The sequence below is a fragment of the Caloenas nicobarica genome, chromosome 2, assembly GCF_036013445.1.
Source record: "Caloenas nicobarica isolate bCalNic1 chromosome 2, bCalNic1.hap1, whole genome shotgun sequence".
Classification (NCBI taxonomy): domain Eukaryota; kingdom Metazoa; phylum Chordata; class Aves; order Columbiformes; family Columbidae; genus Caloenas; species Caloenas nicobarica.
The window spans coordinates 109,796,263-109,824,109 of record NC_088246.1 but is presented as its reverse complement, the minus strand read 5'-3'; the positions used below and the strand labels follow the sequence as shown (position 1 = coordinate 109,824,109).

Sequence of the window (27,847 nt, the reverse complement as noted above, 5' to 3'; positions counted from 1 at the left end):
AATCCCCTAAAAATAATTTCCATAAACAATTCACTTCAAATAACTCAAGCAAAGACCTGTGTCTGACCTTTCAGAGCCAACTTTTTCCTTTGTCATCTCACTGCTTTCCAGTATGTTGCAACATACAGATGGAATCAATCACTAGTTATTCCCTTAACCTGCCCTTTCAGTCATAAGCATTAAAAGACTTGATGTCCAGCAGAGAAGCTTGGCTCCTTCTCCTTTCCCACTTCCCCACCACCCCAACCATGCTTCTCTCTCCTCTTCTGGGACAGGGAGATGGTCGGTTTAATTTTGAACAGTTAAATTCTCCAGCTCATAAATCCTCAGCATGTAGCAGACAACCAGCAACTGTATTCAACTAAGCAGAGGAAAATAACAGCTTTAGGTTAAGCAAACCAATACGAAACTCTGACAATCTGATTTAGCAACTTCGGATCTGGATGCTGGTTTTGCTATTTGTGAGCACAATCTTGCTACCCTAATTTAATAAAATCTTATGCTTAAGTGGAAGTTCTGTATTGGTCTGAATTCTATACCAAGAAAACAGAATGGAAAAAAGAAAAAAAAAAAAGACAAGCTTTGTTCAGAAAAGTACTGATTTTATTGACTCAAACTGTATTTACACAACACATTCATATGTTCAATATCTTACAGAAGTCTGTAAAAAAACCTGACTAAAAACTGCAGGAGCCAAGCTGAGTTTCAGACTTAAAGACACTGAACCATGAGAACATTTTAAGGTATCTAAGTGGGTGTTGAGTTTCACTGTCAACTTACATGGCAGTTCTCTGTAGGAAAACTTTTTAAAATCAAAATGAAAGGTAGAGGGGAAAAGGGGCAGATGAAAGAACCGATAGTTTTGCAAAGCTAGTACTCTCTAAGACCAAACTTTTGGCTAAGCATTCAACAATGCATTTTGTGTGATTCTTTTTTTGGAAACAGGTCACATAGAGGTATACTTTAGATGAATAATCAGAAAGACTTCAATTTTTGTAAGCTTACATACATTTTTTCAAAAAAAAAGACCAGGGCCACAAAGTTTGTGCATGAATCCGAACTGTTTCGAAGTTTGAGATGCTCAGTTCTGGCATTCCACTGCAGCTCAAATCCAACGTATGTTTCTTCAGTTGACAAATGAAAGATGATCATCTTTTACCAGTGAACTGACGATATGACATATGTAAAACAGGAGCAGAATATCCTTATCTCATCACAAGAGATCACTCTTCCACCCATCCCTAATACAGTTTGGTTGAATAAATATTTTTTTGTTTTGAAGTACAAACTAGGTGAGTTTGTTTCTCTTCCAGAGTGCAAGTCAACATCACCACACACTTTGCAGTTAAAATGGCACCCCTCCTGCGATCTGCCTAGCAACCTGTTCATCTGTGGTCTCCTCTTTCTCTTTTTCACGCTCTTTGTTCCAGTCTTTAAGGCCTTCTGGTAGTGAAGTGTCCTCATCCAAACTTCCTGTACCTTCAACAAATTCTTCATACGTAGATTTTTCTGCAAATGGTCTTGGGCCAAGCAAGTCTAGCATATCGCTTTTATCAAGCACTTCCTTCTCCAGTAGTCGTAGTGCAACCTGGAACAGCAATAAGTTATGTCACACACATAAAATACCTAAGTTAGCTAAGTTGTTAAGGCAGTTTGGGACCAAATTCAGCACTGGGTAATTTTGACAGAATAAACCAGGTTTCTCAGAGTTCACTTAGTACACGATTTTTCTCCCCTGTGAGCATTTAGGTAGCAAAAATACCATTTTTGAAATCCTACTTCTAAGACTTGGCACAGTGCCACTGTTGCTGTTATTGTTGCTTCAGAACAGCTGTCTATTGCTGCTGCCAAAAGGCTCCTGATGCAAGACATGAAGCTATAGATGAAAACAAGCATTCCCTTCCTATCAAACCAGATGGTTCAATAGGGCTGCTGTTATGTTACAAGCTAGAGAACACCATAAAAAACCAACGCGTATAATACTGCACAAGTGTAGCTTGTAGTGTAGCTTTCTTGGGTCTCTGAGTGCACTGTTCAGCACAAAGCCTATTCAGGAATCTTTTGTGGGATGGTGACCTGCTACATCACCATTTACAGAATCCATACAAACTTGTCTTCTTGTCCGTAAGCCTGTCAGATGCCTATCCTGGAAAATTATCCTCTTGCTGTATCAGGCTTTCTGATGTGGAGGAAGAAGAGAATATGCACAAGGGTTATGTCAGCTGCAGTGAGGCAGATCGGCAGCAGTCAGGGGGCAGGGAAGGCAGATGATAGAAAGATTCTTTTTATTTCATGTTCAAAAGGAATTCAGAGAAGGGAAGTTATACAAACTTCCCTTCTTACAGACCTTCTTTTAGCCTAACAAATTGGAATCTTGGTATGTTGTGTTTGGGTTTTTTAAGTTTCATAGTTGTCTAATACATCTACCAAATCCTTCTTTAGTAGACAGACTCTTCCCTCCAACTTCCCAAATTAATAATGACCATGTAAGGGAGGAGGGATGTTAAATTACATTCTTGAGAACCTTTGAGGCATTCCAACAAAAAAGATTTCTATTTACTTACCTCAAGTCTTGTGACACACTCTCAAAATTACAACAAGTAGTTTTTGAGCAAACTTCCTCATATAACAGTCACTATTTTTAATCTATTCAGTTCAATTGAGATTCTGGCTTAGCAGCTGGAACTTGGCAGCTAAAAATACTGTAATGCTCACCTTCTCCACTTCAGCTTTCTTCTCAGTCAGAAGACTTAATGTCCTGTCATAAGCAATGTTAATAAGTGACCGTACTTCTTCATCGATCAATCTGGCAGTTGCTTCACTGTAAGGTTTCTCTAATACCATGTCTCCTTGACGAGGGAGGTCAAAGGAAATCTGCCCTACTTTTTCATTCATACCAAACTGAACAATCTGAAGAATAAAAGAAGAAAAAAAATATAGAATAAATAAATAATTTAAAAAAAAAATCAGAGTAAGATTTTAGGGTATGTTAATTTAAAATCTGGTAAATGAAACTGAAGGGAAGAAGTCATTTTGCTGTGACCCAACCTTTTCTTCCAAGCCCAACCCTCCCCTGAAAACTTAAGTCTACCTAAGCTAAACTAACTTACTTAACTTCCACCTACTCCTGTTTAATGATTAAATTGAAGCACCCAAATGCCACCATTCAAAGGTAGTTACTCACGATGTACTAAATACTTTGCTGTTTAAGTACTAAGATATTACAGAAAAAATACTTCAGCCTTCACTAAGCAGTAAAACTCTTTTCCTTTACCAGAAATATAAGCATTTTTCCAATTCAAAATGCTTCTAAAGTATAACATATTCCACTCACCCATACAGATAAATTAACTTAAGGGTTAAAGTACAGGGTCTTGAAGATTTTGTCTTATATGTAAAAATCATTTGCTATACTTCATCCCAAGACACCCCACTACAAAAGTGAAAAAGATTCTGGTCTCGCTTGATTCATTACTGAATATTAACTTCTCTGGTTACCAAACATGTTTTAAGTTGCATTTTAGTCCAGCAGAGGCAGAAATAATTTCAAACTGCTATTTATATATGCACTCCATGGTCACTATCAATTTGATCATTACTAAAGCAGCACTCCTCTGCTTGGCCTTGCAAGATGAATATAGCTATGACAAAGAACATTCAGAATTCAAAGAGACCTCAGCATTAGAACCAAGCATCTTGACCTTAAGAAAAAGTCAGTACTTTTTTTTAAGCCCCCAGTTCTCTCTGCAGACGACATGTCTGGTTCATGCGAATAAGAGCCTACACTTAAACAACTTTTAATTTAAAATTGAATGAGCGTCATGGAAGGTCCTGTAAAATTAACATTAGCAAGATTTCCTTACACATTTACTTCCAGAACTGGGGCAACAAGCACCACACCAGAACCAGCACATGGGTGTGGTTTTGGGGTAGTAGTAAGTGTTGTGCAGGGGAAGAGAAACATACTCCAAAATGTCCCTCCTGCTCACCTTGTGAGTGTCTTATAAAATGACAGCTTTTGTGTTGATGCAGGAAATGGAATAAAGTGCCCATGTGTAGCACAGAGCTCCACTCAGGTGAGTCATTACACCGATAAGATTTTGAATTACTCATCAACACTAGTTAATATGGTACAAACAGAAATTAATTTCAGCAGCTTTAATCGACAGCAAATACTGCTTAAATACAAGGTTCCCTGGATTTAGTTACATGTGTGAATCCAAACTGGGTCTTCAAACTGGGAAATTGTAAAAGTAGGATCAGATGATCAAATCTGTGCACTAAATTTCATTTTAAAAGTATACAATTTGCACATGTATTTGAATCCAACTGTGGTATATATGTTCCTGTGGGCAGATGTAGGATAGTAATCAAAGCCTAATGCATGAACTCCTGTTGTAAGACTATAATAAAATACTTGAGTCATCAGCATCTCTATACAACAGCATAATGTTTAATTATACAATATTTTTTACAACTAGGCTTTTGAGGGACATACCTGATTAAATTGTATCCTTTCAAAATATTAGTGTTAGGTGGCAGATAAGGAAAACTGTAAGAAAAAAACTCCACCTTCTTACTGAAGAACCTACCTGAGCATACGCACTCTGGGTCACTTTCTTCAAGTCATCTTGGGCACCAGTTGTAATTCTTCCAAAGAAGATTTGCTCAGATACACGCCCTCCCAGAGTCATGCACATTCTGTCAAGCAGTTGCTCTTTGGTATAAAGATACTGTTCCTTGGGTAAGTACTGAGCATAACCCAGTCCTTTACCACGTGGGATAATGGATACCTACAATCACAATTAACAGAATGCTAGAACCAAATAGTGTTAAAAAACATAAAGCATTCTTTGGTTTGACTTAATTTTTAATACCACAACCTATACCATACTCACCCTTGAAGTTTAATTCAGACATTACTTCCATTTAGAGTTTTGCCCTCGTGATTTATCCTTAAAAGCCCTGGCTAGTTCTAAACTGGGATAACAACTACTAGAATATCTGGAAAAGAAAGGTAAGACCACTGTCATATCCTTTCCAAAGATTGTATGGTATTTTAAAAATCTTTAAATGAAAAACCACAATTCTTTTGGAGTTATGTATTGGGCCTTAACTGTTCTGTAGGGGACATGGAATTTCTGCATCTTCAGTGCTCTGAATAGTTGGAGGAGTTTCCATGTTTACTAATGTCCTTCCTTCCAGAAGCAAACTGTACGAGATTAATTTTAAGCTTGAAAGTCAGATGAGATTAAGAACAGAATCAAGCAAAATCACAAATGTTAAAGCAAGTTTGGGAGATTTAGGTGCTTTTTCCTTTCTGTTTGACTTGTCAAGCTGTGCATCCAAAAAGCAAATTAAAACTAAAATCAGCTTGTAGATGATAATTTTTATAGTTACATTCCTGAAGAGGCATCTACTTGCATAACCTGCTAAGATTAACTTAAACCGTTGAGATGTGCTAAAAGCCTCAGAAAAAGCAGCTATCAAGGCAGGTAGACTCATGGAAGACCAGGTCCCTTTCGCTTTCCAAGGACATTTATAGTACAAACCCTGTAACAGCTAAGTCAGAAGCAGTTAAGAAAGTGAAAGAAAACAAACCAAAAACGTACTCTAAAATTTACACATACTATCTTTTGTGATATTATATATTTTAATACCCTTTAAACATTGCGGGATGCAGCGGGTAAGGAAAAGAAAAAGACGCTGTCCATGCTGCTATTAAATTCCTAGTTCAAATTAGTTTCCTTTACCTTCAAGAGTGGGTCTGCATGTTCCAGAAACCATCCTGCAACAGCATGCCCTGCCTCATGATATGCTACTGTCTTTTTCTCCTCTGGTTGCAGTACTTGAGTTTTCTTTTCCAAACCTTTATAAAACAAATTTGATTAATAGTTTCAGACATACCTTTTCTCCACTGAAATCCCTTATCTCATTTAGAAAGACAGTGAGCAATACTTAGATGCCATGTACACTATCTACTGAAAAAGTTAAAAAAACCAAACCAAAACAAACACAAACCCCAAACCTGCAAGTTTTAGAAATTTGTATCCTCCAGATTTTACTGTAACCTTCTCCTTGATTAGGTTTTCTGGTTTCAAAGTATAAGTTCTTAAGAATATTCAAACACTTAAATAAAACACTTACACTTTAAAAATCAAATAGTTTTTTTTAGACTAACCCAGGCTAACAGCAGCTAAAAGCATTGCTAAATCCAAACAGCTATTCCTCTTGCCAATTTGAAGCAATTAGAAAAGCATCCTGATGAAACTTCTTTCCCCTACCCTCTTGTCCATTACAGAAGTTGGCAATATAGACAGGATATTTCTTTCCTAAGTATCAAGTTCAAGAGAGGAAAAGAAATACCAACCCTGAAGAACAGGAGAAAGACTTACAGTGTGACTTGAAATATATGTATACGCACACACACGTACGCACACACACGTACACACACACACGTACATATATATATAAAAATAAAGGAAGCTGCATGTCATATTACAATTTTTGAGAAATGATTGATGCAATTCACCTACCTCCAATAACTCTTTCAATTGCTTGCTCAAAATGCTTTTGGTTTATAGCATCTGACAGATGCCTTGCAGCAATTAAGGCAGCTTCATTACAAACATTAGCAATATCAGCACCTAAAAGCAGAGAAGGCATGAATTACTGATCATTTTCAACAACTTTTTCTCAGTCTAACATAAAGATAACCTCATCTAGAATTAGATTTCTATAGATTCACACAGATCTTGAAAATTAAAGGCAATGCTCTCTGAAGCAGTTAACAACACATAGCATAATTCTTTAAGAGATATTTAAATACACATACTACAGTCATAGGCGTTTGGATTTTTCTCTTGGGTAGACAGCTACCAAACAGAACTTATTACCAGTGAAGTACTTATTTGATATATCCTACCTTTCATAAGTTTTCTGCCTGCAACAGGCTATACTTACACTAGTATACATTTAGCAGAATTCATTTCCTACATATGGATCCGGGACAGCTCAGACCTTGATGTATCTCTAGAGGATCCCCTTTCACATCACTGGCTTCAAGCCATCCACTTCTTGTTAATATTATTTGCAGTAATTCTACTAAGATAACTTAGTTTAAGCATCATCACTGCAATTGCCGGAAATGTTAGACCCTCAGAAACAGTGAAGAATTTAACTACTGGTCAACACAGATTTTAAATGGATTAAATTACAAGCCAGTAATGACAGTTCTCATATCCATTCCTAATTCGACACAAGGTTACAATACCTTTTCCAGGGAGAATTTTTTACATCCAGAAACAGAAATCCTCCTACAGGATGTGCACACAAACTCCACAAAACCCAAGCCTTCTCTAATAATATTCAAATAATCTAACAAACATATTAAAGAAAGAATACATGCACGAGTGACAGCAATGAGAAATCCCTGGATTGCTTTTGCTGAAGAGAGAAGAAACTGCCTTTTGGTATGTCATCCTAACTGAGGCAGACAAAACTTAAGACCCTCAGAAAGACAAGGAGAATTTCATGCTATACCAGTATATAAAATAAGAGCGCCATCCAGAAGATCAGGTGCAAGAAAAACAGAAGCCGTAGGGAAGTAAAATATATACAGCTTATATAGTAAATGCAGAAGAATACTGGCACTAGAAGTCACTTACCAGAAAAACCAGGTGTTAGTGATGCAAGTTTTCTTGCTAGGTTATCTTTATCTAAGACAGTGTCTAATTTCAGAGGTCTGAGGTGAACTTTGAAAATAGATGCTCTTCCTTTTATATCTGGGGGTCCTTTAAAATTAAAGAAATATGCTTTTACTTTTCATATATATATATAGTAATTGAATGTGTGCAAGGAAGTTACACATGTAAATAGCTGCAGTGATTTCAGTGGTATTCTACAAATGCAGAAGTATACAGCGATGCAGATAAAACTTACCAATGTAAATCTGCCTGTCAAAGCGTCCTGGTCTCATTAAAGCAGGGTCTAAAATATCTGGCCTGTTAGTACCTGCCAAAATTACTACATTTGTGGTTGTATTAAATCCTGTAGAAGAAACGTAATGAAGAGAAAGTCTGTGTGAATTTCCATGAAAAAAAAGAAAATAGAAATAAATAGACTGTCTGCTTTACAAGGCCACATAAGAAATAGCAATTTAAACAAGTTATCTTCAAGCTGAAAATACTTCCATTTATTAGAGCACTGTCCAGCTTTTCATAACAAGCAACAAAATGTCCTTGGGCTCTGCTTTGTGAAGTACTACATCGAATCCCACTTTATCTTCAAAATGCAGTAACAGATTAACGGCTCAGGAAATCACAGAACCAGCATGGCTAGTTGTTGTTGTTGTTTGTTTTTACAGATGGACCAATCTCATGCAAATATATTTTTTGGCCTATTCAACTATGACAGAGTTATCAGATGTAGAATGATGGTTCTTTTTTCTGAACAACTTTGAGCAAAACATCAGGCTGTAGCAAAATGAGTCACCATTCTTCATTTTAGGAAGCAAGGAAACACAGTTTATATTTAAGCTATAACCCAAATCTTGGTTAACAGGTCTGAACAAGTCTATCAGTCTTTCCCTTATCCTTATTATACTGTAATATTACATGTAAAATACTTACCATCCATTTCTACTAGAAGCTGATTTAGCGTGTTCTCTTGTTCACTTTGTCCTCCAAAGTTGCCCCTTCCTCTCTTCCTTCCCACTGCATCTATTTCATCAATGAAGAGAATGCACGGGGCATTTTTACGAGCAAGAGCAAATAAGTCTCTAACCTTAACAGGAAAACAGAATATGTATCAGACCAGTTTGTAACTGTTCAGAGTCGGGGGTGGGTAGGAGGGGAAGAGGCACACCAGTAACAGTATCACTATAATTGAGTATGGTTGTTAATGAGTGTTCCAAAGCCTCCAGCCAGCTCTCAAGGCAATAGTAAGTTACACTGTAGCTGCTGCTAAGCAAGAATCACTCCTGTGGAGGCCTACTGGTTGACAAATCCTTTCTCAATCCATAAATTGAGAAGATTAAATAAATTAAAAGCCTTAAGAAATAAACATTTTTCCCGAACAACTGAAATATATCTTCAACTTCAGCTCCAAAAGCCTCCAAACTGCAGAGATTTAAAACAAGATTTCTCTTTTAAAAGCCCTTCTTTAATGCACATTATCACAAGCAGAACTGGAACAAGAACAGGCATGCCACCAGACAGTAGTTCTTCATGCGAAGAAAATAAAATCTTTTAAGTTTTCCTGCAGTTACAACAGGGTGATGTAGGTCCTATAGTGAACTTAAGGCTTGCTTACAAGTGCTGACCATTGTACTCTTAACCTTATGCTGTTAAAATATTGACACTCAGACATCCTGTCTCTCCATGACATGGGCTAGGAAAACTGAATTCACCTCCAAATATTTGGAAGCTAAATTAACTTCTAGAAATCTGGAAAAATGGCCAAGACTTAAGCAGATAGCAGAAAATTTTGTTGGACTTTAACATAAGATATTACCTATCAAATTCTACTGTAGTAGTTACAGCACAACGTGATTTGCTTTAAGATGCAACATTACTACATTACTCTGCTTGCAAATATATCAGAAGGACCTCATTAAAACCAGTTCAGCAAGTTAACAGAGCTACAACCAAGGAATCGAACTGGAGCAAACAGGAAATGAAAAATTATGGAACAATTTTGACCTGAATGGGAATTACATGCAGCTCAGAGCTTTACTACTTTGTATGTTAGAGATGTAATTAGAGAAGGCTTCTCTGATGACAAACAATGTACAGCAGATATGAAGAGATGCTAATTTTGGAACAGCACGCTCTACTATGGAAGGTAACACTGATTAGTAAAAAGAATTTGAAAAAAAAAAAAGTACAGTGAATAAGGCATGAAAGAATGTGATAAACAAGGAAAAAGTGTTAGATGCTCAAAGTTAACTATCTTTTGGTTGGAAAGAAACAGAGATCCAGAAATATAAAACTATTTTTCTGACAGAATGGAACTAAAAATTACTGTAATGCATACATACTTCAAAAACACAACATCAAAGGAAACAAGGCTGTGCAAGCAGTTTTAATTCTAGTATATCCTAATTTACAAATAATTAAACACCATTAAAAATTATCTTATTTACTAAACTCATAGGAAATGAAACTAGAATACTCTCTCCTGTTGTTTTCTACAGGCACCAGAAATTATCAAATGTGTTGAAACCTCGATTCACAGCCAAAGCAGCAACTGTTATGTCAACAGATCTCACTCAGTAGTAAAAGCCGATAATCATCTGCATAGACCAGCAGAAAAAGGTTAAGTCACTTTGCTTTGGGGCTTTTCAGGTACGTACTGACATCTGATGACAATGTAGTTTCTGAGTACCATTATTATTTCAGGATATCTAATACTTTCCCAGAGGACATGGATCAGTTTCTTTTCTTACCGTTTCTTGGTAAAGTCCCTTCTACACTGCGCACTCCCTCTTTCAAGTCCCACTCACCTTACACACACAATCACTACCCCCATACCCTCTGGCTTTCAAACAATCACTTTTTTCAGTCACCATTCATGTTTTTTATCATTAGCCATTTCTGCATCTATTTCCCCACTCCGTCTATACCCTCTCCCCTGCTTTTCCCAATCTCCTGACGCATTTCCAGTCTCTCTCTGCATCGTCACTGAATCCTCCACTCACAGCTAGCTCCTGCATTTGATTTTCTGAATAGCTCCTGTTAGTCCCAAGCTCTGTGCCTACCTGCATGTGTCCCCTCTCCTCTTCCCCCTTTTTTTTTTTTCAGAAGACCCAAAATTATGTGGCTTCACTTATATTTTCCCACCTTTAGTACTGGAAGAACTCCAGCAAAAGACCATCAAAAGAGACTTGGGCTTGCAAGAGGCGTATATGTGCACAGCTGTGACAAACTAAGTACTGAACCTTGGAAAGTTTCTTTGCTAATCTCTAAAACACCTAGTTAGGTGAAAATGGCAGTTTTTCAAGGCTTTACAGAACTTAGTCAAAATGAGTTTTCCTGTGAATTTTCACAGGACATAAAGCTGCGTATATCTGGTAAGCACCATGCCCTGTCAAATTTCAAATGCAAATCAAGACCGTAAAGTGTTTCCATCTCATGCTATCAGAATTAGTTTTTAAAGGAAGTGTGCCATGGTTTTTACTCAAGTCTGCTTGCAAAGTTTGCGGCAAACAAATCTCAAGTTTTCCGAAACTGTGTCACCTTGCAGTAAACTTTTTAAGGCTTAAGACAAGATGGTTGGCATTCAGTGAAAGGATGAGCTGTTTGAAATGGAGTATAATTTTGGGCATTATGAGGAACCTTTTTTTTGTGTGTGTGTGTTAACTGCCTCGTTTGTAAAATATTATCAGGAACTTGATTTAAGTGTCCTTCCTTCCTAGACAGAAGATAGATTTAAAATGGAATGTCTGAAACGTAGTTGTAATTAAAAAAATAGTTAAAGAAAAATGGATGCACTGGAACAGAGCTAACTCCCTCCACTTAATATGTTTTTCATATAATAGAACAGAGTATTTCAGTTGGAAGGGACATAAAACAATCATCTAGTCCAACTGCCTGACCAATTCAGGGCTGACCAAAAGTTACAGCATGTTATTAAGGGCATTGTCCAAATGCCTCTGAAACACTGACAGGCTTGGGGCATCGACCACCTCTCTAGGAAGCCTGTTCAGTGTTTGATCACCCTCTTGGTAAATAAATGCTTCCTAATGTCCAGTTTAAACACCCCCGATGCAGCTTTGAACCATTCCCATGTGTCCCGCCACTGGGTACCAGGGAGAAGAGCTCAGCACCTTCCTCTCCACGTACCCTCCTCAGGCAGCTGTAGAGAGAAATGAGGTCACTACTACGTCTCCTTTTCTGCAAACTATGCAAACCCGAAGTCCTCAGCTGCTCCTCACAGGACGTTCCTTCCTTCCAGCCCTTTCACCAGTTTTGTTGCCCTCCTCTGGATGCATTCAAGGACCTTCACATCCTTCTTAAACTGTGGGGCCCAGAACTGTTCACAGTACTCCAGGTGAGGCCACACCAACACTGAACACAGCGGGATCATCACCTCTTTTGACTGGCTGGTGATGCCGTGTTTGATGCACCCCAGGATGCGGTTTGCCCTCCTGGCTGCCAGGGCACGCACTGCTGACTCATGTTGAGCCTGCTGCTGACCAGCACCCCCAGACCCCTTTCTGCTGGGCTGCTCGTTCAGCCACCCACCTCCCAGTTTTTACTTCTGCCTAGCATTACTCAGTCCTAATAAGCTATTTTAAGAGAGTTAAGGCAAAAGAGCACAAAACATGTTAGATAGATATCTTTGGTTATTTAAATCACCTGATCTCCAGAAATCAATCATTAGCTCCATGACCCTCGGACTCCTATTTCAGCCATAAGTTCACTTGTGTCCCAGACAACTATTTATATCTAAGAGTTTGGCACTATAAAGAGAATAAAGTTCTTCAGAGGAATAAGAAGGATTCAAACCAGGAGCAGACGCTCCCATAGCAGTAGTCAGAGGAGCTACATATTTCTGAGCCAGCTAGTAAATTTACTTCAGAGCAGAGCTTGGAGAGTTCTGTTCTGTTTAAGTTCCTGCAAAGAGGTAAACCCTTAAGGTCCCCCACAACCAGACACTGAACTGTATTAGTTCCCTTTACGAAAGGTACATCTATGATTCTTGGGTTTAGACAAACATCTAGCATCACTTATAAGTAATCTGAATAGACGAAAGAACTTCAGCTACAATCAAACTGTTTGCCACCCAAATTTGCCTTTCAACAATCAATACTGAAATAAAAGAGCAAAGCTAAAGACTTACTCGAGCTGGACCCACACCAACAAACATCTCTAAGAACTCTGAGCCATTGACCGTGATAAATGGTACATTAGCTTCTCCGGCTGTAGCTTTAGCTAGAAGTGTTTTCCCAGTACCTGGAGGACCTGTCAGAATTGCCCCCTGCAAGAGAAACAGGTATATTTTCCTCATGAAGAAAACAAAAATAAGAAATACCTTACTTAAAAGATATACACGTTATGATGTCAAGTCCACTGGCTTTTCTTCCACCACAGTCAAAATGGTGCAAGGAAACAAACTGAAGATTAATATCTCATTCAAACCACCAAAAAGGGAAAAAAAATTACAACATTGTGATGATGCCTTAGATTTACAGGAACAGTGTTTTCTTTGACTGACATGCAAAAAAAAAAAAAAAGAAGGTAGGCTCCCACGACAACACAGCCAAATGACAATCCTATAACAATTATATGCAATGATGGTACACATGCATATGATCTATTATTTCTGACCCCTGTGAACAGACGAAGTATTCCACAGGCAAATCTTCTGGCACCACAGTTATGCTGTTCGCACTTAATGCCTATTTTTTTCTGACTTTGAGAAAAAGAAGCTTCAAAGCATCGTCTAGGCAAACATTCCTAGTCCAATTTAGACTACTGAGGACTACCAAAAGAATGAAGTCTTTATCCACTAAGTCATCATTTCCTTACCTTTGGAATTTTTGCTCCCAGATCTTCATACTGTTTGGGATTTTTCAGAAAGTTAACAAACTCCATTATCTCTAATTTGGCCTCCTCACAGCCAGCTACATCTTTGAATTTAACATCTATTTCATCCTTAAGGACTTTGGCTGTGGTTTCACCCACACTGAAGAGTCCACCCATTCCACGCCCCGCTCGACCTAAGCCTGCAGGACCTCTTCTTAATGTGTACAGTAAAGAACCAATAATCAGGATTGTAGGCAGCAAACTCAGGAGAAATGACCTGTGGAGAAAAACCAAACAAAGAAGAAAACCATGTATTTTACAAAAATCCATTACTGCATGTAACATGTACAAAATGTTGGTTCCATCAGAAGTGAACAAATTCAGGACTAATACTCTATTACCTCGTAACGTTTACATTTTTGCAGGTTGTTCACACAGAGAAATAAACAAAATACATTTGAGAACAAAAAAAATTAGATTCTGAATTACAGAAGTCAAACAAGCCAAAACTCTCATAACTACAATTAAAGGAAGTGTTGGAATTAATTTTTCGTTGCCCATCTTCCATCCCTCACAACCCTGGGAAAATGTAAATTAACAATATTCAAGGATAACACATTTCTACACTTGATGTTTAAAAAGTGACAGCTTTGGGGTTTGTTTTATTGAGTTTTATTTGTTTTTAAACCAAGCACATGATCACGTGACGATGAGTTTTAGAGGAAAACTGCATTACCTAGTAAACAGAAGTAGCTAATTTTCTGTGCCCTTCAAAGGTAAATTCACAAGACTATTTATGCAAACGGTCATATTCTCAAAGTAAGTTGTATTAGGTAGCATATAGTCAGTGTATGCTACAACTTCAAGCATAAATTTCTACTCACTCTTCTTCCCTTGTGTCTTTCTCAATTTTTACATTTTCTTCTTCTTGCAATGTCTCTATTTCCCTTCCCCAAGGCAAGAGGTTAGGTTTATTTGTTTGGTGTTTGGAGTTCTATATGTCTGTTTTTCTTCCCTTTTTAAAAATTTATTACTCATTGCCCATTATCCTTCACTGTCTGTCCTCCAGCTTTCCAGCACAGCTCTGTACAAGCCAAAAATCCTAACGCAGCCCTCATTATCATAGTCTCTGAGCACTGCACAGATTCTTCTGTGGCAAGACCTTCAAAGAACAGCTCACAAGAGGTTCTGTCAACATTCAGCAAAAACCAAAATGCTGAGAAGCACTACTGCAAGTGAGCACAGGATTTCCAGGCTGTATTGATATCCTGCATTTCTGGGATGAAGAGGAAAAGAAGGATTTTTCCCTGACCTATGGTATTCAGCAGATTCTGACCTGGCAGGTTAACAGCAGCACCCTGATCATACAGCTGCTGCTTTCTCCTGTTTCCTGTGGCATTTTTAGGGCAGAGCAAGAAGATGTGGGCAATATATTCTACAAAGAACAGACACTGAGGAAGAAAGGGCCAGATACTGGGGTCAGAAAGAGGAGGTCAGCATGTAAGGGATTTGTGTGAGGCTGAAGGTGGCACAGGAACTGACATACTCTTCCCAGCCTGTTGTGAGAAGCCTCAGGCTGACACGCAGCCTCTTTGCACAAGCACTGTGTTGCCCTGTCCACTCATTTTTTTCCCCCAGATTTGTTTAAATAAGGGCTTGACAGGTTTATTTATGGACTGTCCTTAAGAGCATGCCTCATTAGACATAAACAGAGAAATAAAGCAGAGACAGTTTGCAGAAGAACAGGGAACAGAAAACCTCTATTTGAAGTTGCAGGATGGTCTAGAGTTAAGGCTACTGTTTTTCCTGCTGCCACCAAGACAAATATGCTGCAGCAGCTTGGTAAAACACATTGCAGAAATAAACAAAACTTTCCCCTCCATCCCCAAAAGCTGAAACACACACCATAGTATCAAGAATGAAAACACAAGAGAGGCAGAAAATGAGCCTTTTTCATTAGTAATACAAGCTACTACGCCCAAAGTTGAATTTCCTGATGGTACAAAACCTATTTCACAGGTAACAGCAGGAGTAATTTTCAAGCTGCTCATTTGGATCAAAAAGAAATCAGTTCTTGGGATAAAAGATTACATGTCTTCTAAGCCATTCAGAAAACCACATCTAGTCTCTTCTAAAGCCCAGCTCAATAAACTCAGATACCTAAGACTAATAAAAAGGATACAAAGCTAGTATTGGAGCCACTATTCCCTACTGGGGAAGCAACAATGCCGTAAACCCAATGTCAGTCCTATTTTCCTTAACCAGTTTAGAGATTAAAAGCAAGACGCATCTTCCAGCTCCTGCTAACAGGCAGGATAAGGTGATTTACTTTATCACCAATTTCTTGCCTTTTTGCAAGGCAGCAGAATTTGACTCCTGCTGAATTTACGGGCAGATACTGGTGCTTGTTGTATCTCACTTGATATACTGGAGTTCTATGCCATATTTTGTGCGCCCAAAAATCTGCATGAGTGCCATCTCTGGAGCTTTACAGCTGTGCCTGGCTGACTTCTGTTCTAGTCCAAGTCATTTGGAGAAAGGGCTTAAATGAAGGGAGGACTAATTGTAAACAGTAACAATTATGTAATAAGAAGCTATATTTAGGGTAAGAGGATACGTATTTCTACACAAAGTCCTGAACAGCTGCTCTTACAGTTAACATTCACATTCAAAAACAAAGCCAAGATGATTGTTATTCTGATAATAATGCCACCTAGTGAGCATAAGGTGCATGTCTTACAAATCTACTTTTCTACTGTAAACATAACCATTTTTTAATCAAGAGACTTTTTTAAAGCAGCTTCTTACCCATCACTCTCTGTTGAGTAGACTACAGGCAATCTGTTCTCCACTTCTATTCCCAGATCTTGCTGCACAGCTTCAAGATTCCGTTCAAAAGTGTCCACGCTACCAATATTAAACCAGACGTACTGCTATAAAAAAAAAGCAGAGATCACCACAAAGTGCCCTATCTTATTTCAGCTTCATTACAAGCCAACTTCTTCTAACACATACACAAGCAATTCTCAGAACAGATCCAGACCAAGTTTAAGTTGCCTTGTAAAGTGTGTAACTGATGTAAGATGCACCAAATAAATTTAAGTCCTACCAACCTGAACAGACTGTATCCATCATTGCTTCTACAGAAATTGTATGCGCAATAGTTCGACAGTTTGGGGGCTCTTTAAATAGACTGAAATCCTGGCATTTTCTCCGGGAACAAATGGAAGGAGAGTAGGTAAACAGTTCTTTAGGAGGGAGCTATGCAATCAGAATAATATAGAGCACTGAACCAGCAAACACAGCAGCCCTACACTGTTCCACCTGAAGGTCTCAGCTTTTCTAGCTCAAAAAGGGAACTCTCTATTGTTGGAGTCCATGCTAGCTTTAAAGTTAGCTGTCTTCACAAGAGGGAGCACAAACTTACATTATACACCAGAAAAAAGATTCAGACGTTACTTTCAAGTGGTGTTGAGAATCATTTTTTCAATAAAATCTCCCCTTTTGCACCATGACCTGCCTGACTTGCCCCTACTTTCCCCTATCTTGAAAAAGAAAAAAAAGAGTAGTCCTAAGTATTAACTGATTGAGAAACCAAGGCAATTAGTGGTATTTGGGCTAAAGAGTAGGTGTATAAATAAGTCACACTGAAACCTACTGATGAAGTAATTGCTGCAGATTTCACTTTACCCTGGAGGGGCTTGCAGACCTTGTTTCAGAAAGTCAGTTAAACTCTACCACCCAGGAAGAGGTAACCTGATAAAGCTTCTCTTTTGCTTTCCAAATAACTAGCTAAAAGCAGTCTGGAAAAGAAAAGATCCAAAGGCATGTATCGTCAAGTCTGGGCTTTTCTTGAGCAGATGGAAAACAGCAGTTAGAAATACAGAACCTTCAGCAATTTCTCACTCTTCATGTTTGTGTATTCATATTAAGAGCATGGTGCTGGAAAGGAACTACTTGCCATAACTAACATATCTGCGGCAAAACAATTGATACAGGAAAGTGAAAAATACACAATGTAGGATAATGTAACGGTAAGGCAGAAAACATGTTTTAGATTAAGAGATTATTAATGGTCCAGACCAAGCCTTCTGCATCAAATTTTACCTAAAAAGATTGCTTTGCTCTTTCTAATGTCTCAAGTATATGTACTAAAAGCATTTACCCATTCATGAGGAGACTTTCCTGGAACAAAGATCACTCTGACAAAGCGCTTGTTCACCACTTCAAGTCTGTCAACCTGTAGGAGGAAAGCACAAAATGTGTGATGTGTCATGAGTATACAGTCACTGCACATCCATCACAGCTAAGGGCTACATATGCCAAATAGGAACCTGTTCTGTTTTCCAGTAAGAAGAATAAAAATCACGTTTGTAGATTAGAATGGTTCCACAATCTACAGTTTGCCATTAGGAATGACATGAGGAATCATGTATGTAATCAGTAAGCAAGTAATATTGGCACATTAGAATTTAGATTGAAAGGATGACCTCATACACTTTTTCAAGGAAAAAACCCAATGCACTCCTCAGCTCAAATCACAGGTACAGTGAAATAGTTAAATAATACTTAACTATTTCAGTGGTCAACCACCAAAAGCAATAGACCACACAACTCCAAACACTTGTAACAGCTTCCAAAACAAACCAAACTGAAGAGAATGAGGGAAAACTTACTTTTGCTCTTACAGTTTTCCCTAATAAAAGACTTCCTGTGCTACCATATTAAACACAATAACATCAATTAGATGTAGAAGAATTTCATTGAGGTAACAGATACCATATAAACTAAAATCAAGGACTGAGCTGCAGTTTTGCAGATATGCATTGTTTTAATAGCAGAAGTTTCAAATGGTTAGTTTCTTGAATTTTACTAAAGTTTCCTTCCATTTTTTCTTCCTCTTTCCATGAAATAAATTCTTTAAAGATGCTGAAACCAGTTAAAACTAGCGATGGCTCTACAAGTTGGGCCTGAACTGTACACAGACTAGTAAGGTATCCCTGAATTGATTACATGTGGCCATTTCTAGCAGAATTTAAGCAAAATATGAGATAAGAAGCCACTCTACGTCTAGCCTGACTTCATGCAAAACTACCTGAACATCTTTGTTTTGAAAAGTGCATAACCCCAGTAGTGATGATGTCTTTTCCCCATTAACTGGCCACCACTATAGCAATCAACAGCATTTGATAGCTACATATTTAGCTTATCAGAATATCCAGACTACATCTTACAAAGGCCCAAGAGACTTGGTTCTGTGCAACAACCCACTTTCATAATGCTTTTCTGCAACAAGGGTTCAGGCTTTGTTCACTGTAACAGTTAAACTAATCTTTTTACTGAGCTAGTGTCTTACTGCTTCACGACAGATCTAATCAGTAAGGTTTTTTCACAAGTTGTACACATAATTGTCAATTAAGAACAGGACTATAAGACATGGTCTAGGCAGAAAGAGAGAAGCACATAGAGCAGCTCTGCATAGATCAGTGAAACAGAGGAAGGTAGGAAACCACCTGTTTAGCAGTTTGCCAAAGTAATGGAGGGGTAGGAAGCATGCTGTTCACACAAAATCCCACATCTGAAACCTAGAGGAGGAAGCAAGCCAATGTTTTCCTAACCTGCAGGTGAAGCTACAGACAGGGAGGTAACAGAGCCAAGAACTAGTGGCTCCTGAAGTGGAAGAGGCCTGTGTAAGATACTCGATCTGAACTTCAAGGCGTCACCAACCTATTACTCCAAGGGTGGAAAGCTGCCAAGTTCTATAGAGACAGGACACCGAGGACAAAATTGATTGCTTCACTAGTGGCTCCAGGTAAGAATGAAAGAAGAAGTAAGAGAGAAGAAAACAAATAAAGGATGCTATTTTACAACACAGTCATGCCAATTTACTGTTGTCGGAAGGGATTTTTCCATTCCCCACCCTCACCTTCCTGTTTGCGCTGCAGCTCCTCAGATTGCCTGAGGAACTGATTTAAGGCATGAAACAAACAGGACACTTATTTCTTCAGTGGGGTGGGGCTCATGGAAGTGTTTCAGGTTAGAAGTAAGTTTCTTCTGAAGGAAGCTCACATGTTTACTTAAGCCACTAGGCCAACTCACCTGTACTATAAGACCCTATGCTGAGAGGCTGTGATTGCTCTGCCTCTTCAAACCAGCACTAACAGGAGCTAGCCAACAAAAAAAGCTCTGTCCTGAGCTGCCTATTCCTTCTCCTCTCTTGAATGGACACAAATCTTCACACAGCCATCCAGAACATCGGATCAAGGAACTGATTAAGATGAAAGCTGATCCCCTTCTCCCTCAAAAGTTACTCTCAAGCCAGTTTGCACCCCACAGATGCAGGAATACAAGCATAAGCGAGGAGGCAGAAATGAGCATCTTCAGTACACTGATTTTCCATGTCAATTCCCCTCACTACTCACCAGTCCTTTAGAAAGGTAGCTATTGACAAAGTCTTTCCAGGTGATTTCTCTCCCAGGAACCCTGAAGAAGAAGTAATATACAACCATCGTCCAGAAGAAAGAACTTCCCACTACGTACATCCGAAACTCCCTGACATCCCATGGAATGTCACCCTAGGAAATGGAGGAAAAAAAAGGGGGTTTAGAGTCTATAACACAGTAAGAACATAAACAGGTTCTAGTATCTATTTCTGGCTTCTACTCCCTACCCTCAAGGTGACCACAGAGAATCTCAAACAAAGCTGTATTTTGTTGTATAAACAAACTTCAGTAACCTCTGAGGAATTACAACTTTAGTAGAAAATCTTTTAAGTGCTTTACAAATAGCAATTGAACAGTTTTGATCTGTGAACTACTTATATTTTAAAAGTTTTGCCATCTGTTATATGACCATTGTCTCTCCATTCTACAACAATTTTCCCTGCTTTCCAAGACTACATGCAAGACCTAGGAAAAAAAAAAAAAAGGATGAACAACATGAAAAAGCCAGGAATGAGGAAAAAATTATGCTCACTAAGTAAGATCAGAAAAATATTCTTTATATTCTTGTACTGCCACATGCTGTCATGTTTGTGCTACAGCTAATGACAATAAATATAAATTAAGAAAATAAACTTAGGTAAGTATTCTAATAAGGTCAGAACAGCTAACAGTAAACTACATTTAACTAGCATTGTGTGGTCAGCAAGTTTCACAAACTGACATTCTGAAACAAATTACAAAGCCTTTAAAGGCCTGAGGCTCCACTATAACAATACTAACTACTAGCAACCATATCCGTATAGCTTAAAACTCCATTAACATTCCTGAACCAGAGTTAGATGCCTCTAAAGGTATATACAAAACAGTTATTTATGAAAGGCATTGAGCAGGGAGCCACCTAGAGCCAGTTACTACAAAATACTAGGCACAGGAGGCTTAAGGAAGATTTAGGCAATCAGAGTATGACCCTAAAAAGCAAAAAAACATGCAAGGTTATTACAAGGGACAAAACATTTAGTACCATAAAGATATTTTAAAGTAAAGACCTTCTGTAATCTGGTCCACCAGTTAGTTTCTTCTTTCTTGCCACCTTTTTTTCCACCACTGCCACCTCCTCCACTACTAGTCCCACTAGGCTGTCGGGTGCTAGCTGGCTTTGCTTCTAACAAAAATATAACAAAAATACATCTTTACATCTTATACCAATCTCACACTATTTTTATTAGTTTTAAAATTAAAGAGTTGTTCTGAAAAATGAACTAGTTTTCAATGCTACAATAAAGGATGTGAGAAACTGCATTTTCCATAGAAAAAGACAGATATAGTCCATTAACTGTCAGAGAGACATCTATCTCATACAGTTGTGACCAGAAGAGAGGTCTGTTAACTGTATAACTGATGACACTTGGGCAGCAAGAACTGAAAAACGTACCAAATATAAAAGAAACCTGTTATGGAGACTGCAGAAGACTTATTTCTACTGCACCAATGCATGATGTGCAAGATTATTCTAAGCCTTTTGTTGGGGATTGGGAAGGGGGGATTGGTGGAGTTTTTCATTGGTTTGGGGAGAGGAGGGGTGTGCAGGTATTTTTTGGTGTGTTTTGTTTGGTTGGTTGGGTTTTTGTTGTTTTTTTGGTTTTTTTAATAAAAAAGAAACAACCACCCACACACCACAAGCTCTAAGTAACACCTCCTTCTCCCATAATTCACCTCTCCAGTCATACTATGGTTCTCTCAAAGCTCAGGGTTTATTGAAATCACAGGTTGCCATCATTTTTAATATTCTAGAGACAAGCACAGCACAGTAACAGCCAACTACAGCTGAGGAGTTCATCTTAATCATTCCTCTACTCATCCAACTCACAAGGTACCTGCATGGTGTAGCATAATGTCATATGCCAACATACTCAAGAGGGCAAGACAGAGCACAACACTAACACATGCTCTTCCAACCCCAGCTCTTTCTAGAGCTTTGTAGTTTGGGCATCTAGGAATGACACTGGATTTTACCATCCAAGGCACAGAGGAAGGAAAACTACTCCTCTCATAAGAGACTCACAGAGCTGCCATCTCTCCTTCTCCTTTGGAAGACATTACATCGATTTCTGATACAATGGAGTGGCTGTTATTGCTAATTTCCGGATTCATCCCCCTCCTTGTAAGCACAGGGCTCCTTCTAGCACTGCCACTACTAACTCCTCTTTCAAGCAGCAGGCTACATGGTTGGTCCTGGCTAAAGAGCCAGTTCTGAATCCTCACTCAGAATGACAATTCTGGTTATTCCACATAACAAAATGGGTATTCTAGCTTGCTCTAGCAAAAGCTGAGAACTACACACATAGTCATGCATTCAGAGATTATCTCAACTAATAGGAAACACTAAAAAAAGAATTTAAGGACAGCATTCCAACAGAAGCGTAAGAGAAAATAAATGTTATTCCAGAAGATACACATGATACAAAAGCAAAATAACATTTAATAAAAATATATCAATTTGCACTTTAAACTAATCTGGTACAGAAACATCTTCCTCAAAAAATAAACCAAAAAACCAAACCCACAATGTTGTGCTAAAATCTAATCTAATGAATACACATTCCACAAAAAGAACTAAAATCAAGCAGCTTTTTGTACCTTTTGTTTCTGCAGCTGTGCCTTTAGTTCCATTAGCTTTCTTCCCATTGGGAAAATATTTTTCAAATCCTATTAAGAAAGAGTCATGATTGTTTTTTAGCTTAAGATTCTGTCATTACATTTCAGTAGTCAAAAATTGAATGTATACGACAAAGCAGCTAGCAACATATAGACTGCAAAAATGGTTTTTTTCTTGTCTTTTTGTTGAAGAGTTCTACCAGGTTCCCATAAATAAATCTACTACTGTTGACAAGAAAATATGAAATGTATCTAATAACACGAAGCTATCCTTTAAACCTGACATAGACAAGCTTAGTTCAACAGAAAATTGCATTGCATAGTGTGAAGTTGAGCAAACCACAGTCATTCTTTAAGAGCTCCCAAAACCCCCATAAATCAACGTACCATATCAAGATTAATGGCTGGTTAGTACAAGAACTTACTTCCTCACAGACAGTAAACCTAAATGACACACAAGTGCAGTCCTCAGCAAGGAATGCAGTCTGCTTCATTTCACTGATCAAAGTTATAATCACCTTTGGGAGGCTGAGAGAAAAGCCTTCTGCAAGCAGCAATCACACTTGCCAAGACAGTACTTCTGTCCGTGGGAACTCCAGTGGTAACTTTTTCACGGAGCTGAAAAATGAAAAACAAATATGAAGCAACAAAGATCTTCAAGCTCCCTAGTAGTCCTGACCTGCAACAAATCAGATGTTACTTTACAACAGACTTCATAATAACTGCTGTGGACCAGAGCATAAGACAAAAATGGAAAAGTCAATCAAACAGGTAATTTCTATATCAAGGAAATTTTTATTGTATTTGTTAAGAGCAGAGTTTCATCTTACAGACAACATAAAATTCTTCATTAAAAGCAAAAAATCAAGCAGGAAACACTAAAAGCTATGAACATTAGACATCTACACACTGACCCTATGGGAAATATTTCATCACAGCAGCTGAATGACACTTAAGCACAACACTGACTATGATTGCATGAGCATGATCCACACAGTGCTGAATCACATTTTGTCAAAGAACTGCAACTGCTTCCAAATAGTTAATAACCTGTATCTTTTGAATATGAAAGGTGTGCTTGAATCCAAAAGAAAGGGGTACAGCAGACAATGCTTACATCAAGCTAAAAAACCAATACAGAGGAGGAATGCCAGTTCAAAATGCAGGCCTAAACCCCTCTGTATGTAAAGATCCAGTTATATAAACACAACAAACCCAAGTCTATTACATTGTGTTCTAAGACTGTTTACTTTTATTTGCCATTTAAATGCAATGATGGAAATATAATTATTTTAAATTACTAAGTCTTAAGAAAACTTTTGGTATCATAACTGAATACTTAAAAATAGAGTAAATGGCATTTTTTTAAACAGAGAAATCAAACCTCCTTTCTCCAAGAAGGACATATTTTAGATAAAATCCTAACTTATCCCCTTATAAGAAAAAACAAACAAACCCAACATTATTCACATCAAGATTTCCCCACAGGCTTTCTTTCTGCCTCCATTCCCTTTTGCCTCATTCAGACACTCAGTCTCCTTCTGTTCTTTTTTGATTAGAAGCTATTTACCTTAAGAGCCAGAGAAATAGTAAAAAAAAAAAAAAAAACAAACCAAACCAAAAAAACCAAACCAAACAAACAAAACCACCCCAACAAATAACAGAAAACAAGAGGTCCTGGAAACATGATTCAAGGTATCCATGCAAGACAGCAAACATCCATCTAGGACTAACACCTCTAGGACTACGTGAGTGAAGCAAAGCTCAATGCTAGCATCTCCATAGCAATTTTGTTACAGTCACGTTAAAATGGTTATAGATAAAATCTATTTTGACATGTTAAACAAACTTGTAGGATACTAGAACACAAGCTAAGACTACCCTAGGAATGCTGATGTATCATTAACTGAATTCTAACACTCCTGAAGCCTTCTGTCTGGGAGTTTCCCCCTACACCCCTTATTAAATGATGAAATACATTAGACTTATTTCGAGCAGCCACCTAGTTCCACCTGCTGGAACCAAGAGGAATACCAAAACGTCCGTGTTGCTCACTTTGGCTGTAGACTTAGGCTGCTCGATTCAGCCATGATTTTGTGCCACTGCATGTCTTTAAACAACCTCTGACACGGAAAATCCAAGATCATGAAAAGCATGTGCAGTACAGATAGTCTGGAGAGCACCTAATCTAGAGAATAGCTGCTAGGTCCAATACATTATGACCTTCACTATGAGCAATTGCATCTGTGCTCCTAGAAGAAGCTTTAGGACAAGTGGGATGCATCCATGTGGGGGAAAAAAAGAATGTTCAAGAAACCTTTACTCAAACTAAAATAAAGCAACTGCTCAGATTTAAAAGAAAAATTTGGAGTAAGCCAAATCCCTGGCTCAGCTAGGCCAGCATGGGTTTATTACAGAGTTAAGTTATAGTTTAATCAGGTTGTGGGGTGGAAGGGAAGAAATGGAGCGAGGGGTAAGCAGATTGAGCTTTGGGCCAGACCTGGATAATGAACTGGTTTGTTGCTGGATTATCTCTACAGATCCTAAATTCCATGAATAAATAGAAAGCCACCTGCCAAGTTAATATGCAGAGAGCTGAGTGTTTTAAAAGTAATTTTGTGAGAAAAAGAAACAACTGACTTCATGGCACATTCAGTAAATCACTTGAGTCTGGGAGGTGTGCTTTTACGCTACCTACGGGCCTTGGTGAGTCAATCTACTGAAACATGCAGTTTCCTTTCTCCATAGCATTCCGCAAATGTCAAAGTTGTTAGAACCAAGTTACACTGGTAACAACTGCTTGTTTGGTGGGTTTTTTTGACTTTGTAAATCATCAGCATGAAAACTGATCATATTGGTCTTGATACAGGAGCTGTCCCTGGGTTGGCTGGCAATGGGAATGCCAAAGCGAGCTTAGCTGATATAAGTACACCCACAGCCTAAGCAGCGGAAAACAAAGCACATTTGGACTGGATGCTTAAATAGTACAGTGGCTGTTCTGGGCTATGTACCATGAAATTGTCACAGCATATAAAGCAAAAAACCTTATCATCTCTGGTTTGTGTGTTTGTTTTCAGGCAAACCTTGGGATGCCTTATTAAAAGAAAAAATATATTTTTTTTAAATAGAAGTTCAAGATAAGCAAGCTTAAAGCACACAACAGTCTGTTTTACAAATGCAATTGAAGTGTTACAACTCCAGTAAAACATAAACGCAAGATCTGTAACAACAAAGAAATGCCTTCTCCACGATTCCAGCATTAAATAGATAATTTTAAATAGACAGAACTATTGACTTCACAAAAACATTGTAACCATAATCCATGTTTTAAAACAGAGGATACACAAAGCAAGAACATAAAAATCCACTCAGTTATGTAAGCAAAAGATCGAGAATCTATTAATTCAAAGAAGTTACAAACTTACAGTTTTATCCATAAACAAGTTCCAAATCAAACAAAAAGTCAAGCCAAAAGTCTTAATTATCTAACAGTCACCAAAATATTACATAAGAGCATGTTAGAGAGGGAACAGAAAGCTGGTAAAGAAATCTAACTTAATGCAAGCTACTTATTTTGTTTTGCCAAAAGCCATAACTTTTTTTTTGTTCACTAAAAAAAAAAAAAATCCTTGTTTTGTCACCTATACACTAAACCAGATGCTAAAGTGAATACCCAGTTCTCTTCATAGTTTCTGTTCCAAGTAGGAACCATTAAGTTTCATTGACAGAAACAAGAATTAGCTCCCTGACAGATTAGCAGTACTGCTGACAGAGCTTCATTTACTGTTTTAATTAATAATAATAATAATTTATTATTGTATTGTTTAGCTCTGACCAAACAAAACCCACAAATTCAATTTTTAAAAACCCCACATATTTACACTTAGGACTAAGTTACTAACATCCTATATTCACCTCACAATTATCACTATCCTAGTGATAACCTTCATAAATATAAGGGTGCAATTGTTTTCCTCTACATGCTGCAGAAAAATGAAGCAATCTGCCCAAGATGCCACTGAAATATGCAGGAATTAAGCATCTCCCTTTTCCCAAGCAGTAGCATAGGCCTGTCATTATTCCAGTACGTCAGGGTTGACAACAAGGGTCATACACATAATAGCTGACAGTCTAAACCATTTTACTAAGAGCAAACATCCAGCCACCATCATTTATCAGTTAATACTAGAACAGCAGGCTCAAATCCACACTGCCACAGCACGGTGCAACCCCAGAACGCAAACAACCGACCACTTGTTCAGCACTTCACCGCTGCACTCACTGACAACCCAAACTCCCAAACAAACCGTTTAGCCCGCAACTCAGATCCACAAACCCACCTACCGCCAAGCATCACCCTGAAGCAGCAAGGGAGGTACTTAGGTGGAACACGTCCCTCGAAAACCAGCTACAAACCCGGCAGTACCGGCGGGGCGCAGCAGCAGCTCCGAGGTGCTGCCTCATTCTCCCTCTGTCAGGGCAGGCTCTCCTTCGGCCGCAGCCCGCAGTGCCCGGGGGTGCTCCCGCACGGAGCCTGGCTGCCGTTGCGGGGCCAGGACGCGCCGCATTCACGCCCACCCACCGGCCCTCGCTCCCCGCCGCAGGCACCGACCGGGCCTCCGCCGAAGGGGGTGAAGACTCCCCGGGGAAGGCCGCAGAGAGCAGCGAGGAGCCCCCGACCCCGGGCGGCCTAGCACCTCCCCCCGCCCCGCTGCCTCGGGCAGCGGAGGGGTCGCCCCGCGCGTCACCATGGTAACCGAGGCCCTCCCGCCTCCCCCACCGCCCGTGCTTACGGCCAACGGGCCGGGGAGCGGCCGGCCGGGCCCTTGCCCTGCCTCTCACCTGCGCCAGGCAGGGCCTCGCCCCCAGCAGGCCCCTCCCGCAGAGCAGCTGTTGCAGCAGGACCCCGGGGAGCCCCCGGCGCCGGCAGCTCCCCCGCGCCAGCAGCAGGTACCGGTGCGCCATGGCCCCAGCGCCCGCCGCGGCCCGCCGTGCCCGCCGCCCCGCGCCGCGATCGCTGTCGCTGCTCCGCCCACCCCCCCGTTTGACGACGTCTGACCTCATCGCGCTGCCGCGTGCATTTCCTCTACGTCCGAAGGACCCCTCCGAGCCCCGCCCGCTCCCGGGGACCCCGCCTCCCTCCCGGAGACCCCGCCTCCCTCCCGGAGACCACGCCTCCCTCCCGGAGACCACGCCCCCCATCCCGGAGATCACGCCCCT

General features: G+C 39.3%; 1 protein-coding gene across 2 annotated transcripts; it reads right to left on the bottom strand.

Annotated features, from left to right (window-relative positions):
• Positions 1 to 581: 581 nt before the first annotated feature.
• Positions 582 to 27,652, bottom strand: AFG3L2 (AFG3 like matrix AAA peptidase subunit 2). 2 transcript variants are annotated; one of them, XM_065629707.1, is made up of 17 exons: positions 27,470 to 27,652; positions 23,146 to 23,245; positions 22,610 to 22,678; positions 21,019 to 21,134; positions 19,952 to 20,104; positions 17,695 to 17,769; positions 16,338 to 16,459; positions 13,533 to 13,806; positions 12,844 to 12,981; positions 8,631 to 8,784; positions 7,942 to 8,049; positions 7,668 to 7,793; positions 6,537 to 6,647; positions 5,754 to 5,869; positions 4,593 to 4,793; positions 2,716 to 2,910; positions 582 to 1,588 (listed from the first exon to the last, which is right to left on the bottom strand). In XM_065629707.1, the coding sequence occupies exons 1-17, from the start codon at positions 27,590 to 27,592 to the stop codon at positions 1,346 to 1,348; spliced, it is 2,424 nt and encodes an 807-aa protein (XP_065485779.1). In that variant the 5' UTR covers positions 27,593 to 27,652; the 3' UTR covers positions 582 to 1,345. The 2 variants fall into 2 exon arrangements, with proteins under 2 accessions (XP_065485779.1, XP_065485778.1); XM_065629706.1 differs by having other exon boundaries at positions 16,338 to 16,462; positions 27,470 to 27,651.
• Positions 27,653 to 27,847: the final 195 nt, after the last annotated feature.